At 41.7% G+C, this 19,966-nt stretch overlaps 1 protein-coding gene across 3 annotated transcripts in view; it reads left to right on the forward strand.

Moving 5' to 3' along the window:
• Positions 1–19,966, forward strand: part of SMPX (small muscle protein X-linked) — a 50,274-nt gene that overhangs the window by 8,294 nt on the left and 22,014 nt on the right. The window contains exons 3-5 of one of the 3 annotated variants that reach the window (XM_043896796.1): positions 7,101–7,187; positions 13,783–13,930; positions 17,725–17,729. In XM_043896796.1, coding sequence (XP_043752731.1) covers positions 7,101–7,187; positions 13,783–13,917 — 222 coding nt within the window. In that variant the 3' untranslated portion in view covers positions 13,918–13,930; positions 17,725–17,729. Of the gene's footprint in view, positions 1–7,100; positions 7,188–13,782; positions 13,935–17,724; positions 17,730–19,966 lie in introns of all 3 variants that reach the window. The other 2 variants (XM_043896797.1, XM_043896795.1) reach the window with 2 other exon arrangements.

The raw sequence follows: 19,966 nt of genomic DNA on the forward strand, positions 1-19,966 counted from the left end.
CTTTCACAATTTGATCTTGACTGTTACAGATACCATAAAGGATAACATTACAGATATTTCAATTATTACAAGGACAGTACGGAGGTTCCTCAAAAAACTAAAAATAGAACTACCATATGATCTATGAACTTCTTGAGACTAATTTCTAAGGTTTATTATTAGGATGATAATAATAGTCACAGTTTCTTCCGGGTTTACTATGGACTTGGCACAATGCAATGGGATTTCCATGGATTATAATGAAAGGTTTGGAGAAGCAAAAGAACTCACTCAGGATCACACAGCACGTGAGTAGAAGAGTCAGGAGCTGAACCCCACTTGCTTGATCCCAAAGCCCGTGTCAGGAACCACTTTGCAAAACTGTCCAGTCTCACTGCTTACCATCTCCACCTCGGTACACGGAATAAGGGTGGAGGAGTGGGAGCAGACCATCTGAAGGGTAATCATACTGACCAAGGCTACTTGAGAGAGAATTAGCATTTTATAGATGCTGAATACTCCCTTTTAAAGCCCTCAACTGACATGCAGAACGGCTGTCAGCATTTCAGCAGAAGCAGCTAGCAGTTTACACTGATTAAAGTCACCTTACATGTAAGTTGGCTAGGAGTGAAAAGTACAAAGTACAGTGACTCAGTGACAAACGTGGTCTGGAAATACAAATGACCATGGCCACTGAATCCCACCGCTCTGCTTAATTGATTTAATCAAGCTGCTTGTGAAACTAGACCTAACTTCTTTATCATACATTTTAGAGGAATGATTATATGAGCCTTGCATCATTAGTTAGTGTGTGGCCTCTTACCATGGGAAGTTTCCATTGTCACCCAATCCATGTGTAGAACAGAATATCTTGATGCCCCTAGTTTTAGTACTTCTTTTCTTTCCCCATCTGTTACCATTGTTCTTCCACTCTCCATTGCCCAGGGCATAAGGGCTCCATGGAAGAAGAAAACAGCCCGACAAAAATAATTACAGACAGGTGTTAGGGACTCTAATTCCATTTACAATTTTCAGTTTAAAAGATTTCAGGTATATGACAGTCCTTGGTACAAAGGAAGAGACTATCATCATCCATGGTTTGTCAGTTAATCAAATACATTTATGAAGGCTAAAAATAATAATGATGATACATATCTTTCTTTACTATTTTATTTAAATTTGTAAAAGAGAAAAAATGAATTTTCTTTTACCACATTTTTCTTTTGACCTTGGATCTACTGTTTCTTTCTTAAGTAAACCACTGTAATTCATTGTTTATGATTTCCAATGCTGGTTTCTTTGGAGTGCAGCCAGAACTTGAAATGGAGCAATTTGACTCTAGAGCTACTTCCAGCTGGTGATCTTTGCTGCTCTGCCCAGGGTTCCATATTGGTGACATGAGGCAAGCAGCCATATACTGACTAAAAGATGTCATTTTTTGAGGTTGACATTCACAAGTACATCAGAAACAACCTACCTCCAACCAATTGTACACATTATCTTAATAGCTGTACAGTACATTCTTGAAATCTGCTTTTCCCTGGATGACAAGACTACGGTTGAGTCACTCAGGAAATTATTGAAGAGAACAAAAAGTGTTGAGAACAGAGGGGGGGAAAAAAACCTTTCAATATGAAACATCATGGGTGAAGAACTGGGGCTGAGTGGGAGTTTCTCAAAATGGTGTTGAGTGGGAAAGTTTTGTGTATTCTGAATCCATTTCACATTTCAAGAATCCCTACAGACAAAGAAGTTATGTGTTCCAGTGATATAGAATTTTATTTTAAAACAGGTTGAATATATTTTAGTTGGGTGTGTGTGTGTGTGTGTGTGTGTGTGTGTTTGTCTGTCTTCCTAATCTGGGCTAATATATTAAATAAGAAATCTTAGTTTTTAGTTAGATATAGGAAAAACACATATCTTTCTGAAAATCTTCTGTGAAGATGCTAGAAATCCCAAAACGCCATACCCTGCTCCGTTCAGAGAAAGACTAAGATGTAAGAATAGGAAAGCGCAGGAAGAAATACTGCAAAATGCAACCCTGTAGGGGTTCTTCTACACGCGGGATGGGAGAAAGGCATGGGGGATGCTAGAGATTCTGGCAGGAGCTGCTGGAAACTTCTAAAAATGAAAGATAGAACCCATAGGGAGTCATCTGAAACAAATATGCAATGGGAGGAAACTCCAAAAGCCTGAACACTAAAAAGAGCAATGGAGTGGGGACCAAAAGGAGGGGGAGATCAGAGGACAATGGCTCTGGAAAGCAAAGTGGAGTGGGATTGTCAGTACTCAGTGGCTGGCAGCGATCAGAACCCAACCCATTGGGTAAAGATGTCATTGCATTGTAAGTCACACAGGAGTGGCTTTGGAGGGAATATTGTTTCCAGAATTCTCGGGCTCAAAGCCCAGAGCCAAGCAGGAGAACAATACAAATAATTAAGGGACTGGTGGAATTAACTTACAGGGAATTCTTTCTGCTTTTCTTTACCTGGTGAGATCAAGTGTAGTATTCATTTCACATCAGATAGGTCTATTATCAGGGAACTGTATCCTGTTCTGGCAAAAGATGATCTAGTAGATTTTTTCCATTCCCAACTTTGAGGATGTAACAAATTATGTATAGCTTGGGAAAATGATGCACTGGGTCTGCTGCGTCAGAGGCATATTTAAAAATATCTAAGATGAATGCATCTCAAGGACGGAAAAAATGCTAGAGAATGTGTTACAAAAGAAAAATAAAAGCCCACTTCCTTTACACTTATGCAGAATCTATATAAAGAAGGAAGTCCAACCTTATATATATCAACCCAAGGTCATTGATTTCTGTGTTTATTTACTCTTTCATAAAAATGTAGCTCATATTCCAAACTCATTTTGAGTAGTAAATACGATGCTCAATTTGCAGATGGAAAAATCAAGTCATTGAGAAGGTATTTTGTTTGTGTTCAAACAGAGCAGGACACTGAAAGAAACGAGAACATGACATAATTCTCCCACCGATGGAATAAAAACAGAGAGCTAGAGGTCTATACATTTCTATGAAATTAAAATTATAAGGAATTTTCCTATGGCTCTAATTTAGTCTATAATTTGTCACTCAGATATCACCGCCCTACAATTATATTAATGAATCATCTCTAATCATTTACAAAGCACTCTGCCGACATTCCCTTTGTGTGTATGTTAACAACTGGATACTTGTCATGTTCATAGGCTGCTGTGGATCTCTGTCAATATTTCCTGTCAAAAAACCCATTTAGGTTCCTGGTTTTTTGAGTGACGCCTTAAAGCTGAAAAAGCATCAAGCCAGTTAATTAATGGCTCATTTTTCAGTGTTCTTTTGACACCTATTCTAGAATTATCCATTTGTGTGCCCCTTTTCCAAGGTCATTCTCAAGGTGTGAGTTTGCAATTTTAGAGCCGGTTTAGAGAAAGTGAGAGTGGTTAGAGTTAACTTTGGTCAAGTGAAAAGAGCTCTTTGGAGAGGAGTTTGATAGAGTGAAAAAGTCTGTCCCTAAGGTCAGGGAATGTGGGTCTGGAATCTTGGCTTTTCCTTGAAGTGTTTGAATGCCACTGAGTATGTCACCTAACCTCTGTGAGGCTCAGTTTCTTTGTGAATAAAATGAAGATGACAGCCTGAACCTCAGAAGTTTGTGGTAAGGATGAAAGTGTGGCAACAACCTAGGCTGAATCTTCCGGTTTGGGGTGAACATGGCAGTTGGTGGGGGTGGGGGGAGAGGCAGTCACTGTTCCACAATATCACCACCAGGTTAAGGTGAAAGTTAGTCCCGACCCAACTCTGCCACTTTGTTAACACACATTTGCTAGCAAACAAGCAGAAACCATCTGCAGAGTCTGTCTGTGAGCTGGGTGAAGCCTCACCTCTTGTCCCTTTCAGTGCTCTGGGTGACTGCCAGTTTGCATAAAAGATTCCTGTGGGGATTCTGTTGCCCCAGGCTGGCAGCTGTAAGCTGGAATTCCTCATTATCAATGGCTGGAGACTGGCCCATCTGGGGATCACTCTTCTGAGCTCTGAATCTAAAGATGCAAGCTATAGGCATCAGATTCTTACACTCTGTTCAGCAGTGTGGGAAAGTTCTCGCAAATATTTTAACCACTCTACATATCTTAACCTCCTCCACCTTCATCAAGAGAAGCCATTTCTAACATTCATTTCATTATCTCACCTATTTTTTCTGCAAACATTAAAGTCTCAGGCATTGGCGGAGATGAGGCTAACAGAAAACACTTGAAGCAGCAGTCTGGAGAATGCGGTCTTAGTGATATTTTATCACCTAACCACCCCAGGAAGATGAACTCCCAGTTAGAGCAATGGAGTTCCCTACAACTGCAGTTTAAACCAATCTGTGTATATAAAATATCACACTGTCTATGCTAAAGTGGTTAAAAGTAAATTACAGACATCTTAACCATGGGCAGAGTGAATACTTTAAATGTACATCAACACTCATCCACTGAGGGATGATCTCTTTCAATGGTTGTCAGATTGGGCCCCAAGTTCCTTGGAACTGCTCATGGCCCAGGGCTTGGGGGAAGGAGGTGGGATCTGGGCGCCCCATCACCTTGGCCAGAGCAGGTCCATCTCCACTGAGTCTGCATTTTAGATAGTCTCACCATGCTTTTCTTAAAAGAAGGGTTCCATGGACAAGAGGTTTGAAAAGTGGCTCAGACAGTAAAGCATCTGCCTACAATGCGAGAGACCCAGGTTCAATCCCTGGGTTGGGAAGATCTCCTGAGGAAGGAAATGGTAACCCACTCCAGTATTCTTGCCTGGAAAATCCCATGGACGGAGGAGCCTGGTAGGCTACAGTCCACCGGGTGCAAAGAGTTGGACACAACTGAACGACTTCACTTTCTTTCACTATCAATGAAGCCTAATATTCATATTAAACAAATGGGAAAGATGTGACTCAGAGCAGTCGTCACTTTTCCAAGCAGAGAGTAGCTGTAGCCACTCCTAGCAGTGAGCTCTTTTTTACTACCATAGGCCACCCATGGACCATGGAGAGGCCACATGCATTGCTAAAATCAATCTTTGAGCAAGAAAAGGTGGCATTTCCTGACCATGTGCTTTACTAAATGCATTATCCTGGATGATTTTTATATGTTCCGTTACTGAAAACCACAACCTACCGTAGAGTATACACACTTGATTAAATGGGTTAGCTTACTAATCTTATATTTCAGAAACAATATGCTAACTTGAACTTCCTATTAGGAAGATGCCCTCTGTAGATGCTTAATAAATGGGTAAGGATGGTGGTGATCTAATTAAACTTTTAGCCAGTTAACTTTTTTCCAAATAACCCCTATATCAACTTTTCCCCTCTTTCACCCAAACTGTAGTAATGGAAAGTTATTGGTTCAATATATATCATCCTCAGTGAGTCTTGTTTACATTGTTTTGATCTTATTTCAGGACCATAATGATATTTCAACCAATCTAAGACACTGTCTATTGTAAATCACCAGTATTTTATGTCTTGCTAAGAAATAAAACCAATGCACCTATTAAAAATTAAGATACCATTGCCTGTAAGGCACTCTGATTTCAGAGATATTAAAAGAGGTACATTTTGGAATTCATGAAGTATGCTACAATATAAGACATACATTCCTCCTTGTCTTATGCTCCCCCTCCTCCCTCTTAAGGCCACCTGATGCTTCCAGTAATCAGAGAAATAGCATAGAAGGCTCAGCCTTAGTATTTGCAAAATGCTTCCCTCTAAAATTGTGTTGTGATTATATTTGAACATATTTGATACATACTGACCCCAAATACTTCTTGGCATGTTTTTGCCCTAGGAAAGGTGATGGACCTCCCTGGATATGTACCACAAACACTTTTAATCTGTTTCTTTTCTGTGGGATCAGCCTTATTCTAGTAGGGAAGAAAGTTGTAAAGCCTCTATGTGGAAAAAGTCACACAGAACAGGATATAGATCCTTCATGTTGCATGAACATGGACATTGGATACTTTCTGTGTCTTGAGTTAAACATTTCCCTGGCAACAGAACTCATATCAGGTAGTTTCAAATACCACACTTCCTAATGATTCCCTTTGCTGTGGTACCAAAATTGTCTAAATTGAATCATAAGGTAACAAAATATTTTGCTCCCTTTGCTCAGGCATCATTTTCATTCATAACATCAAAGTGCAACTTCAATTTTTCAAGCCCACATATCCAATTACTCATAAGGCAACACTTTTATCTCAAGAGGAAAAAAATACATTCTGCCTTAAAGAAAAGCCTTAATGCTTGTTTTATATGAGTGATACTCCTGGGTAAAGATGTTTTTGGTCTACATTAAACATTCTTGCCTTTTGATAACAGATGAAATATGCACAAAATTTAAATTTACATATTCTTTTTCCTAAGTCTGAATTACTGAGTCATTTATTTTCCTTACATAATTTAATGTTTAGCATATTTAGTGTGTTCTAGAAGGTATTTTATTTTTACTAATGGATGGAAATTAGTATGTCATCTTGAAGGAGAAGAATCTATGAATTGTGATACCAATGAACTTGACTTTCCAGCACTTTGCTCATGCACTGATCCACACAGTGGTGTGTCAGGGAGAAGGTAAAAGAGTGTCAATTACAGAGACCTAAGGAAGTGTGAGAATAGCCATAGGACGTTATGGGAAGGAGGAGGTGGTTCAGGAGGTGTCATTGCCCTCCTCCTGTGGTAAATCTGAAGGCAGCTGAAGGAGGACTAAGGTGTGGGATGGTTTGTGCAAATGCCATTGCCTCCCCTCCTAGAATTATGTGTTCCTTCCTCATCCCAGAGAGCAGAAAATATTAAGCACCACAGGAGGGCAACAGCCAGAACAAACTGTCTTCCAATTCTTTCAGCCAGTAGGGAGCTATGAAATCACTGCACAGACCTAAGGATGAGTACCACAAATGTGGAATAAATGGAAGTCAAATTATCCTTTGCATATTTTTGTACTGTCATTATAGCAATTTTCTGGAGGTGAAAAGCTTTAAAGATGTACTTTTCAGATTTGTTTTGCCTGACAATGATTACCGTCTCAGAATGTTATTGCCGTTTCTTACTTCTCTTAAGCGAAATCTTCCCTGCTTTCTCTTTTAGGCAAATATCAATATCCCAATGGGAGCCTTTCGGCCAGGAGCTGGGCAACCCCCCAGAAGAAAAGAATGTACTCCGGAAATGGAGGAGGTGAGGAAAATTGAGCTGGCAACTCAGTACCATGTTTCTCCTCCAATATCCTGACTAGACAGGGCCCAGGGGCAAGGCGAGGCCCAGCTTTCCAGGAGGAGGAGGGCACAAGTGGATGTGGGTCAAGGAGTCATCACATAGAACACACATTTCTTTGGCTTTCTTGCTCAGTCCGCCACTGAAACACACTGCCCCTCGCTTCCCTTCAGCTGACTCTAAGTGCCTGGCCCAGGTACTTGAAGATGCTGAGTTTGGCATCTAGTTTATTTATTCATTGTGTATGTCAGTTTGTGTGTCTGCTTGTGTGTGTGTGTGTGTCTGTGTATGTGTATATGTAGGGGGAAGTGGAACCTCTCAGATGCTCTTGGTTCAGTAGTAGTCGCGAACTTGGTGAGTTTTCACTCCAAAGCTTTTATTGAATTGAGCAGGATACACTTAGTACAGCTTCTGATGAGCGATGAACCCCGGTGGGAATGCAGGTAATAAGCACATTAAATTACTTGTGGATTCAAACAGAAAGCCCCAACCCCTGGATACTTCCTTTGAAAAAAGAAATCTGCAAAGGAGTCTATCAATTTCTGTATTTCCCCCCGTCCAATTCTTTACCTTTCCTCCAAATTCAAATACCCAGTCTTCTAAAATGGAGGCAAAATTCATCATGGGTACAAATAATAGAGAATAGTTCCCCATCCAAATGTTTATATCTTTCCTCAATTGTGACTTTACTGATGAAACTTGCAAGGTCTGAGTCTGAAAAAAAAGTTAAGGTCTTAGAGCAATAAATAAAGTCACAGAGCACTGAAAACTGTATTTTGTTTTTTAAAGAGTGAAAAGACTTCTTTAAACTTTTGTAGGTGACCTTTTTAGTATTTGGTCCAAAAGAATCAGCATTTCAAAATTTCCTAATAAAACTTTGGTTATCCTGCATTTAACCTTTTTCTTTCTCATAAATAATTACTGATGTGGTCCTAAGTTAGTGGTTCCAGCCCCCTATAAAGAGAAAAATAATTTTTGAAAGGAGATAGAATCTTTGAGTGACATCACTAAGTTCTGGAATTTCAGTCACCCTTGATGAGTAACATTTTGAACATAAAAGCTGAAAAAATCCAGCCCTACTCTGATTTAATGGTAGATAATTTCGAGTTCTGCTGCTGCTAATCTGGCCACCAGTTAGCTTATGATCGTGAACTCTCCTTTTGAACCTCTGTTTGCAAAATACGATCCCCCGCATTTCTCCAAGGGTCTCTGTGAGGAAAGAGTCAGTGATATAATGGACATGGCATAACCTAGCAGGTATTCAGTAAATGACTGTTCACTGACTGACTGAATTATCCAATTTTTATGAAGGACTCCTGGGCCTATTATTTTGCATGTTGTAAGAAAATAGCCCAGGGAGGTGGAAGGGAGGGCAGAAAGGCATTCTTCCCACATCTCCATTCATCTGTTTTTCTTAATTTCTTAATTAATTTGGTTTTCTTCCTGTGCTTCCTCCTAAGCTGTGTCTGTCACTGTGTCTGGCGATCAGTTGTAAGGTAGCTTGACTCTCTTTTCTCACTAAATTGACTGATACGACTGTTGTTTTGGAGGCTTGCCCCTCATCTTCCTCTGTGGTAGACATGGCCCTCACTTCTTTACAGCTGGTACTCTGTCCACACGAGTGTCCCAGTTAGGAAATCTGCTTTTACTCTTGCCTTGTATCCAGTCTGATGGTTCCAGCACATTCCGAAATAGCTAAAGCCTGATAACAGCCTGGGTTGTGATAACCTATTTTATGACCAACCACATAAACAAATGACCAACTGACATGCTTTGTGGGATAGAGGGAGCGAGGTATCCACAGAGATCCGGAGACCCCAGAAATGTTTCCTGAGTTGAGCTACATCTTTTTCGTGGGGCTCATGGATCAGGAGGCTGGCGAAGGGTGGTATCCCTTATTGTAAGACCTTGTGGGATCTTCGGGAGGGGTGGTATCTGGGCTGAACATTGGAGTAAGGGTCTCATGAAAACAGTATTGCAGGGGAATAGTTAGGTGCTTGGCTTGGCTACAAGACCTGAGCCACCTTTTGTCACATAGTTTGAATGGGATAATGGAATCTGAATTCAACTAACCTGTACAGCCCCGCTTTTCTACTACTATCCAGTTTAAAACCTTGGAATTGCTCACTTTCTTAGATTTGGGATTCATTGCCTAGCTTTGCATTAAGATAACTACTGTCTAAAGTCGAGGGCATAATATACTATCCCTGAACAGAACAGGCCACCTCGGTCACAGCCAGGAACTCCCCCATCTCAATCTGCCACCACCTCAGATGTAAAGAAGAGGAGGGACCCTAGCAGGAAGCCAGGATGGCGCACGTGACAAGGCCTGTGAGCACTGGCTGGGCCTCCCACCCACCTACGGTCTCTGTGAGCCCTTGTTCTGCTCGCAGAGCTGGAGTGTGCTCTCCATCTGCTCGGCCCAGCCAGAGCTTGGCGTGTGCCTGACGCAGAAGCTTTACAACCAGATCTTAAGAAGCTGGGCTGGTCTTTTGCCTAAGACAATGCAGCTGCTTGATTAAAGTGATCTGAAGGATACTGACAAGCTCCTACTCTGTCTCCCAGATCTTACTTTTGACTCAAATTCCATCATTATCAAGTCACAAAGTAGCACATTGGGATTTTCTGTTCATTATTTCCCCCTCCACCTGGTCTCTTTACATGATGCAAACACACTATTGAATTCTGGTCTCACTACTTTCTAGCTGTGAGGCCATGGGCAAGTTTCTTACCTCTCCCTCCAGTCTTGTGCCTCAGTTTCCTCAATTGCAGAGCAGGGATAATAATGGTTGTGGATTGAAGATTGACGTGAGGATTCAATGTGTTAGTAGTGTGCTAACTATTCGGTCTTCAGTGGTTGAGCATAATGAGCACATCCGGCTATAGTGTTGTACAGAAGAGAATTTAGGGGAAAACTCAGTTAGGGCACCTGGCAGTAAAGAGGAAGAGGAAGGTGAGATAGCTGGAAGATGGTTCATCATTTTGCTTGATTTTACAAATACTCTGTCACCCCCAAAAGGGACATTTCTGTTTGACAATAGCCATTCCTGAAACTGGGACTGGCATGGAGGTTGATAAGCTGTCTCTCAAGTTTTATCTAAAACCAAAGAATGTCTTCCATGTTCTTTCTCAATTCAAATATCTACTTACGAAAGAAAAGAGAGCGTGCTCAGCCAAATGGCGCCATCTGGACCCTGCCTGTTCATGCCTTAATGTATTATAATTCTTATGATAACAAATTCATAGAAAAAAATGGAATCTGACTCGCATTATTTTTTAAAAGATGAGAGAAGATTCAACTTCCACTACTAACCCCTTCCTGAGTCAGTGTCTTAAAACCTACTTCTTAAATATATCCACTTATAACTTTCCATTGTTTGTGACCCTACCAAATCAAGAGCTAAAAGTTTTACCTTGATAAATAAAAATAACAGTGCACTGAGGTTTTAATAAATTTACAGGAAAATGCCTAATGTCCAATATTTTCATCCTTTAACTGTGTATGTTCACACAATAAATCTTTGCACCCAGACACATAACTGCACACATCGGCTTTAGGTGTTAATTGTGGTAATATAGCACATTTTGAAATTAGAAAGTGTGACTCATCTGGGAACTTAACAGAAGGAATTAGAAATATTTTTCTCCTTCATGCTTCTGTATTAAGCTCTATCCACCTAACAACCATGGGAATGTTTATAAATGAGGAGACATTTTTCATCTCACCACTACACATATATTTTCTAAAAAGAACACCTTACAGCCTTGTTAAAAAATTCTTTTCAAAAGCCTAAGGAAGAAGGTTTCGGAATACCTTGTCCTCCAGGTGGAGCTTTAACAGTTTTATCTACTGCTTCTAAATCTGCATTTATAAATGATGGATGTGTGCAAAGGATACAAGGAAGCTGAGCCTATGGCTCTGTACAAAGACTCCGGGAAACAACATTCTGCAGGTATTTACAAAGGTAGAGTTGATGTTGCATGACTCTATCATTTCGTATGGGTGAACCGTTAGCTATTTCATTAGCACTGTGCCAGAATCCAAGAAAATGACCAGAGGAAAAACCACTAGCCTATAGGAGAAGACAAGCACCTCACTATTTTATATTTCTACTCAGCCCTTTAAAAAAACAATTTAAAAGTGTTTCTGTACATGCACCACGTAAGTGGCTGAAGTCTGGGACGTTTTCTTCCCTTTCCCTTTAGGGTTCAGACCATTGGAGAATCAGATGTAGGAGCCCGATGGGGGCTAAAGCGCAGCATGGGCTTTACTACCCGAGTTACAGGACTGGCACACTTGCGGATACGTGGCTGGCACACGGCTGGAACCTGAGACAAGCGTGCGCTTTCTTATCCTTTTTCCCATAACTGAACCGGTTCACTCAGTTGCTGGCCCAGCAGGTGGAGCTCTGCCAGGCTCACAGAGAGCCTATGTTAGTCTGGTCCTCCAAGAAGCAGACCCAAAGAGGAGATTTGACGGGCAAAATATTTACTGGGGAAAACACTTGTCAGGAAACATGAGACGGTCGTGAGAAACATGAGACTGTGATGCAGATGAAGGATCGTGGGGTGGAGAGTGGGGCTGAAGTGACCTAGGCAACAGTGCTGTTCTCAGGAAAATTCTCGAGTCCTTCCCAGAGGAGGCCCAGGTCTCCCAGAAGCAAGCCCGCCTTCGGATCCTATGACGCTCAGCCATTGGCCACGAGCAGCCGTGGGAAGTGTGACCTCAGCATGGTGATGGGCGGGTCTCAGGGCAAAGCAGCTGGGGCTGTCATTCAATTATCCTCCCTGCAGGAAACTGATCCGAGAGGCGTGCTCTTGCGGCTGCCACAGAGATCAAATGTTCCTCCAACACCTCCAGTCCAGGGCCCCGGAGACTAGGCACCTCACCGCTAGCAAATAGGAGGAAGGAGCTAACCAGCAACCATCTGCACTACTTGGTCGGGGTCCTAGGAGCCACGAACAGCAATGGATCTTACTGTTTTACAGCCCCTGTTAATCTGTATGTTTGGTGTATGTACACAGAGGCATAGATTTGTCACGATGGGACATTTTTGGGATTAATCAGCTAAACAGCTATCCACAAGTGTGCCTGTGTACTTTTGTACCAGTAACTGGTGAAAGTGAACGTCACTCAGTCATGTCCAACTCTTCGGGACCCCATGGACTATACAGTCCATGGAATTCTCCAGGCCAGAATACTGGAGTGGGTAGTGTTTCCCTTCTCCAGGGGATCTTCCCATCCCAGGGATCGAGCCCAGGTCTCCCACATTGCAGGCTGATTCTTTACCAGCTGAGCCACAAGGGAAGCCCAAGAATACTGGAGTGGGTAGCCTATCCCTTCTCCAGTCAATCTTCCCGACCCAGGAATCGAACTGGGGTCTCCTGCATTGCTGGTGGATTCTTTACTCACTGAGCTATCAGGGAAGCCCCTACCAGTAGTTGGAGGAGCCACCACAACAAGTATAGAATGTGCTCCTGCTCTAAAGCCACAACAGAAAAACAGAAAATGTAAAATACTTTCCAAAGTAGTAGGGGAGAGCCCTCCTCTGCCACTGCATCCTCTCCCATCCAGATTTAAAGAGGTTTTGCTTATGTCAGTTTCAGTTTGTTTCTGTACTGCAGAAACATCATTGGAACAAAGGCTGGCAGCCAGTGTGCCCCCCCCCCCAAAAAAAACCAGAAAACTCCTGGACTACGTCATTGTTAGAGGTGACTGTGTACTAACAGTCTACAAACTCTGCCTTTCAAGCATCTTCTGATATTATGATGTGTGTGTGTGTGTCTCTGTGTGTGTGTGTGTGTGTGTGTGTGCCTGTATGCTCAGTGGCTCAGCTGTGTCTGACTCTTTGTGACCCTATGGATTGTAGCCCACCAGGCTGCTCTATCCATGAGATTCTCCAGGCAAGAATTACTGGAGTGGGTTGCCATTTCCTACTCCAAGGGATCTTCTGACCCAGCGACTGAATCTGAGTCTATTGTGTCTCCTGCATTGGCAGGTGGATTCTTTGTTGTCGCTCAGTTGCTCAGTCATGTCTGACTCTTCGCGACCCCATGGACTGTAGCACACCAGGCTTTCCTGTCCCTCAGCATCTCCCAGAGTTTGCCCAAGTTCATGTACATTGAATTGGTGATGCCATCCAACCATCTCATCCTCTGTTACCTTTTTTCCTTCTGCCTTTAATTTTTCCCAGCAAGGTGGTTTCTTTCCCACTAGATAAAATTTGGTTTTGTAAGACGCTTCTCTTGGAAACATAAATCCTTTTCATAGTGGTAATTTTTATGAGTTATCAGACACTGTATCAGACACAGTACTCTCGTATTTTCTAAGTCATGGGGAAATTACTTGTGTTTTTCTTCCAGCTTTATTCCTCTATAAATTGCACGAGATCTTCTTGAAACTCTGAGGGGATCACAACAGCACAAGAAAAAGTCAGTCTGCTAGAATTACACTGATGTTATTTTTGCTTTAATTTTTTTCAGCTTCATGTCCATGACCCAGAGAGACCATATGTCTTCTTCAGTGAGCTAAATCTTTCTCTTTTTATTTTTTCTTTAGGGTGCTCCTCCCACTTCGGAAGAGGAGAAGAAGCCAATTCCAGGAGCTAAGAAACTTCCAGGACCTGCGGTCAACCTATCGGAGATCCAGAACATTAAAAGTGAACTGAAGTATGTCCCCAAAGCTGAACAGTAGTTGGAAGAAAAAAGTGAGTGAAAACCTATTTCCTTTGTCTCAAAAAGACCACTATAAAAATGGTTTATGAAACCCTCCCACGGAAGAAGTCTGGAATTCCAGAAGTGTTTACTAAGTATTGGCACTCTCACGTTAGACCAGTGCTTCTGGCACAAAGGTTTTCTGGTATGTAAACCAAGCTTTGAGGCCTGTCTTATTCCCAGACCAGTCAGACGGCCACTGAGGATGTTTGCCTGCCTTCCCCTTCCTAGTCACCTTCTTAGTGAGACAGTCCCACACGTGATGATGGCAATGCTACTGTGTCACACTGATGCTGACTTACCAGGGCATTTACAAGTAACTTCTGCTGATAAGGTTCCTTTATAGTGGAGAGAGAGGAGCTGTTTCAAGTCAAAAGAACAGAACAGAACAGTATCCAGTGTTTTCAGCATAGTTATATGAAAGAATAAAGGAGTGAGAACAAAACACAACAGATTCTCTGACCATAGAGTAAATCCAGGAACCTGGATGAGGAGAAAATGACATAAGCAGGAACTGATCTGAAGCCATACACACTCGGTATTCATTAACGACAGGATGAGATGAACTGATGACTGAGTGTCATTTTACTCAGTACTGCTTGCATTGCCAAGCTGAGATAACATATTCCAATATGTCTGGGATGAAGCAACAGAAGTTGCTTGTGAGAAAGCCCCCAGAAGTGAAACGAACTTTTGGTAATACTTATTATCATCACCCAACTAAGGCTGTTCAGTTAGACACATGAATTTTTAATGCAAACTTTAAAGGGTTTCTTGCTTTTATGAAATTCTTGTTGACCTAAATTTAACCCCAGTTCCAGTTGCAGAAGAATTAGGTTTTGAAGATTCAAAGGAATGTGTTTTAAAATTAGTTCAGAGAGGATCCTGCGGTGTTATTCAGCAGTGAGATTGATTCTGTAGCCTTGAATCTGTGGTTACGGTAATGGAGAACAATAGCAACTCAATAAAATATCAAAATGGTACCACAATGGCCAGGATACATTTTTTGTTACTTCATTATCTCAGAGAAGATTTAATGATCCTTCCCTCCTGAACAATTTCTAATAATGCAAAATCACTCAGAGAAGCCCATTTGTCCTTATTCTATAGGAATATAAAAACTGAAACTGTCCAGGTAGTTGATCTGAATTCCTGATGAAGACAGTCACTGTTTTGAGCCAAGGAGTGATCTTTCTTTTTGTAGGAGAGGTAGTAGGTTGTTTTGATTTTGACTCATCAATTCTTCTGCAAATCTGTCAGATTTTGAGACTTCCATGGTCATGGTTTATGGTCACAGAGGGAGACGATTTCTTAACATTGATTGATTCACTGGAATCATAAGCAGTAAATACCCTGGACCAGCCATCATCTAGCTCCTCACTGGTTGGATTTGATTTCCTCCTTTTTGGGCCACCCCTTCATCACCTACCCTCACTGTGTATTATTGTTCAGTGATTTAATCTAACAGGTCATTGTCTGAAAACTGAGTAAGTCCACAGTACCAAACTATGAGGGCTCCCAGGTGGCTCAGTGATAAAGAATCCGCCTACCACTACAGGAGATAGGGGCTTGATCCTTAGGTCTGGAAGATCCCACGGAGAAGGAAATGGCAACCCACACTAGTAATCTTGCCTGGGAAACCCAATGGACAGAGGAGCCTGGTGGGCTACAGTCCATGGGGTCGCAAAGGGTTGGACACGACTCAGTAACTAAAACAACAACAGCCAAGCTATGAAAACCACAAGGCTCAAAGTCTAGGGTATAACTATTATAATATCCTAGACATAAGACAGAGGAGCACCTCCTTCTAGCTAAGATCAGCATTTCTTTTAAGTGAGATTTCAGACTCATTCCATGTCCTGTGTCATGGCTAGAATTATTCATGAATATTGATAAAAAAAATACTTTGGATAAGAATCATAAAGGCCAGTGACTAGCCATTTAGAGATCCGTAATCACAGCTTATGGCAAAGGACTTAGGGCCTGAACCTCCTCAGAAACCAGAACCAGGCAACAAAGGGACAACACATACTGAGTCAAGGCCAAGAAAGACAGGAGAATCCCAAATGGGGCCCTAAACCACGCTGGAACAGGCTGGGGCAGGGGAAGGCGGATATTCATTCCTGTACATCTCAGGAGTCTCCTGGCTGCTATTCAAGGTGGCCAGAAGGCGATTTAAGCAAGCCTAGGAGTTAGATGAAGAGAAAGGAGCAGCAGCTATGCCTGAAAACCAAGGGCCCTCTCATGCTCACATGCCTGCTTGTTTGTTGCATGATCAGGAATCTCCAACCCCATGTCCACTGTCAAAAGCCACTGTCAGCCTTCTGTCTGTAGCTGAAGCAGATGCCACCTCAGACTTCACGAATAGGGGTTTGGGAATCTGGAGGATTGCTGAGGGCTGTTGTCCAATAGACTCTGTGTCCTCTTCTGCTCCCTCCCAACCCTCAGATCAGACCACAGGAGCCCAGTAAAGAACCTCTGTAACTAGCTTCTGTACTGTGGGCACTTCATTCTGCTCTACAAGATCTATAGATGTCAAACTTGGTCAGTACTCTCAGGATACTTTAATTTTAATGGAAAGATAAATACAAAATACTTCAAAAGATAGGTAACAATTCAAGAATTAGATAGCCTCTCAGTGATTCAAGATATCCCGTGGCTTTATGACCCTCTATGACTAGTAGTCAGTAGAGCAAAGCGAGGTTATGACTCATGAGAGGGGGAGACTCACAATGATTTGGCATCAGGGACAACTGAAAGGAGGTGGTGGGAATGGAATGATTTAAACAGAGGCTCAGAGATAATTTCTTGAGTGTAGGGGTTGTCCAGAGCATTATTAGTGGGCCAGCCTGCTGAGACCAAAGAGTTCTTCTAGGGCAATACTTCTTAGACTTTCAGGGCAGAGCAAAACAAGATCCTACAGCCCACCCACATCATCTCTTCTCTTTTCCCAGCAGTTAAAGAACTCAGTGATAACTAAGAATTAGAGAGGAACAAAATAAGTATCAAAGTAGTGGCAATGTAGCAATTAGGAGAAGAAAGATTAACAAAGATAAACTCTGAGAAGAGTTCTACAATTATGTTAATGAACACAAAGATAGCAGCAATTGAAAGCCCTGGGAGCCATGAAGCACTAGAAAGAAATTGTCCTTCTGAAGTGGCAGGAACTCCTCCTCTCTGTGTTGGACATTGTAGCATGGCCATGTGGTGTGTGACAGCCAGTTCTGATGACAGCAGACAAAACCAGGGTTTTAGAAAAATGCAAAATTTTAGTGATTCTTAATAACCCGCTTAGTTTTTGGCCATGCATATAACTGAAAGTCTATGGAATGAATCTCCATTTTCCTGTGAGAACTGAGAGAAAGAAAGTGAAGTCACTCAGTCGTGTCTGGCTCTTTGCGACCCCATGGACTGTAGCCCGCCAGGCTCCTCCATCCAGGGGATTCTCCAGGCAAGAATACTGCAGTGGGTTGCCATTCCCTTCTCTAGGGCATCTTCCCGGCCCAGGGATCAAACCCTGGTCTCCCTCACTGCAGGCAAACTCTTTACCGTCTGAGCCACTAGGGAAGTTGGCCTGAACTGAGGGAAGCACTTGCATTTGGGAATCAGGGAGTCTTTCAAAGTCACCCAGCAGGCATCGGACCATACTTTAAGAAACATTGATGTAGGGCAGTGAGTGAGAGTAAACTGGAATGATCTGTAACTCCTGCACACCCACATGCAGCCCCATGGTGTCAAGTTAGTCTCTATGCTGTACCCAACATTGACCAACCAGCCTTGATTCTAGATTTGGTAGTTTTGAAAAGAGCCATTATCATGCCCTGTTGGGGAGGCATATCTTCTCCATCCAGCACTTTGTCCCAACTCTGGTATCACCTGTTTATGCTGCCACAATCCTTATCAAACTATTCATTTTATTTTTTTTAAATCTTCTTATTATGCTAGGATATAGCTTTTCAAAGGCCGGGGCACACTGGATACATCTTGCGCATACATGCCTCATTACTGGTGCCCTGACCACAGCAAGTCTGTAGAAATGTGTTCTTACAGACCTTCCAGGTCTGTGCACTCTCTGGGAGATTACTACTTAAAAGCAAGACTAACTTTTCTGTCAAGGACTGAAGGTAACATTGTTGTCCACAATCAGTAAAGGTCTCAGAAATTTGACTTTAATTTATTGATTATAATTTTATTCCTCTGGGAAACTGAAAAAAAATTAGGAAAAATGTCAAGATTGGCTCATTTTCCTCAAAGGGGGAGAAAAATATGTAAATCTAGAAGAAAATCATTTAATTTTCAAGAGTTCTTTGTATTTATTTTTCAAAGAACATCTATGTCCAGATAAGTCATATTCACCAACCAGTCATCCGGAAAGATGCCATCTCTGATGGAGGAGAACATAAGGCGTTCATTACTCCTAAATGTTAAGCATTACATATCACAATTATTCTTGCTGATTCAAAGGCTAATTCTGAGAGTGTTGGCAGAAGGGCAAATTGATGTACTCAGACACTTGATGAAGTATGTTTAGCACCTAACAACAGACCCACAAAATACATGAAACAAAAACTAACAGAATTGAAGGGAGAAATAGACAACTGAACAATAACAGCAGGCAACTTCAGTACTCTACTTTCAACAATGGATAGAACAACTAGACAGAAGATCAACAAGGAAATTGTGTCAGTTTGTTTGGGCCGGTATATAAGAATACCATAGACTGGGTGCTTTTAAACAATAGAAATTCATTTCTCACAGTTCTATAGGGTGGGAAGTCAAAGATCAAGGCACTAGCAGATGTGGTATCTGGTGAGAAATTGCTTCCTGTTTCATAGATGGCCATCTCCCTGCGTTCTCACACAGTAGAAGGGGCAAGGAAGCTTTCTGTGGTTTCTTTCATAAGGGCACTAATTCCGTTCATGAGGGCTCCACCCTCATGACTTTTTTCACCTCCCAAAGTCCCCACCTCCTAATATCATACAGTGGATTATGCTTCAAAATATGACTTTGGGGCAAGAGGACACAGACATTCAGTCTATAGCAGAAATAGAAAATGTGAGTAACGCTATAAACTAACTAGTGGAACACCCCCCTCAACAACATCGGAGTACATATTCTTTTCAGGCACACATATGGCATAATGTCCAGGACTTGTTTCATGTTAGGCCATAAAACAACTCTCAGTAAATTTGAAAGGACTGAGATCATGGCAAATATGTTCTCAGACTACAGTGGAATGAAATTAGAAGTCAATAACAGAAGGAAATTTGGGACATTCACAAGGTGTACAACTTAAACAACACACTCTTAAATAACCAATGAGTCAAAGAAGAAATCACAAGAGAAATTAGAAAACACTTTGAGACAATTGAAAATGAAAATAACAGACACCAAACTGTGGCATGCAGCAAAAGCAGTGTTTAGAGGAAATTAATAGCTGTTCAGTTCAGTTCAGTCGCTCAGTCATGTCTGACTGTTTGTGACCCCATGAACCGCAGCACACCAAGCCTCCCTGTCCATCACCAACTCCAGGAGTTTACCCAAACTCATGTCCATTGAGTCAGTAATGCCATCTAACCATCTCATCCTCTGTCGCCCCCTTCTCTTGCCTTCAATCTTTCCCAACATCAGGGTCTTTTCAAATGAGTCAGCTCTTCGCATCAGAGCTATTACATTTAATAGCTGTAAATGCCTACATTAAAAACAGAACAAAGATCTCAAATTAATGACCAGCCAATCAAATCAATACTAGCAGCTCCATATTCGGGAACTATGCCCTTTATCATCTTAGAGTAAGCTTACCCCATATCTACATAAATGGCAGATTATTCAACTGATGTCTGAATGGAAATATCAGCCATTTCAAATGATAAAATGTAATACGTTTAAAAAATCTATTTGTATAAACACTGTCACAACATAATAGAAGCTTGGAAATAAAAAGTACTCACCTATAAAATTATCATTCAGCATAGTACTCACATTGATATCTTCCCTTCCAGTTTTCCCCCTGGCTTTACATAGGAGAT

Source organism: Cervus elaphus, chromosome X (assembly GCF_910594005.1).
Source record: "Cervus elaphus chromosome X, mCerEla1.1, whole genome shotgun sequence".
NCBI lineage: Eukaryota > Metazoa > Chordata > Mammalia > Artiodactyla > Cervidae > Cervus > Cervus elaphus.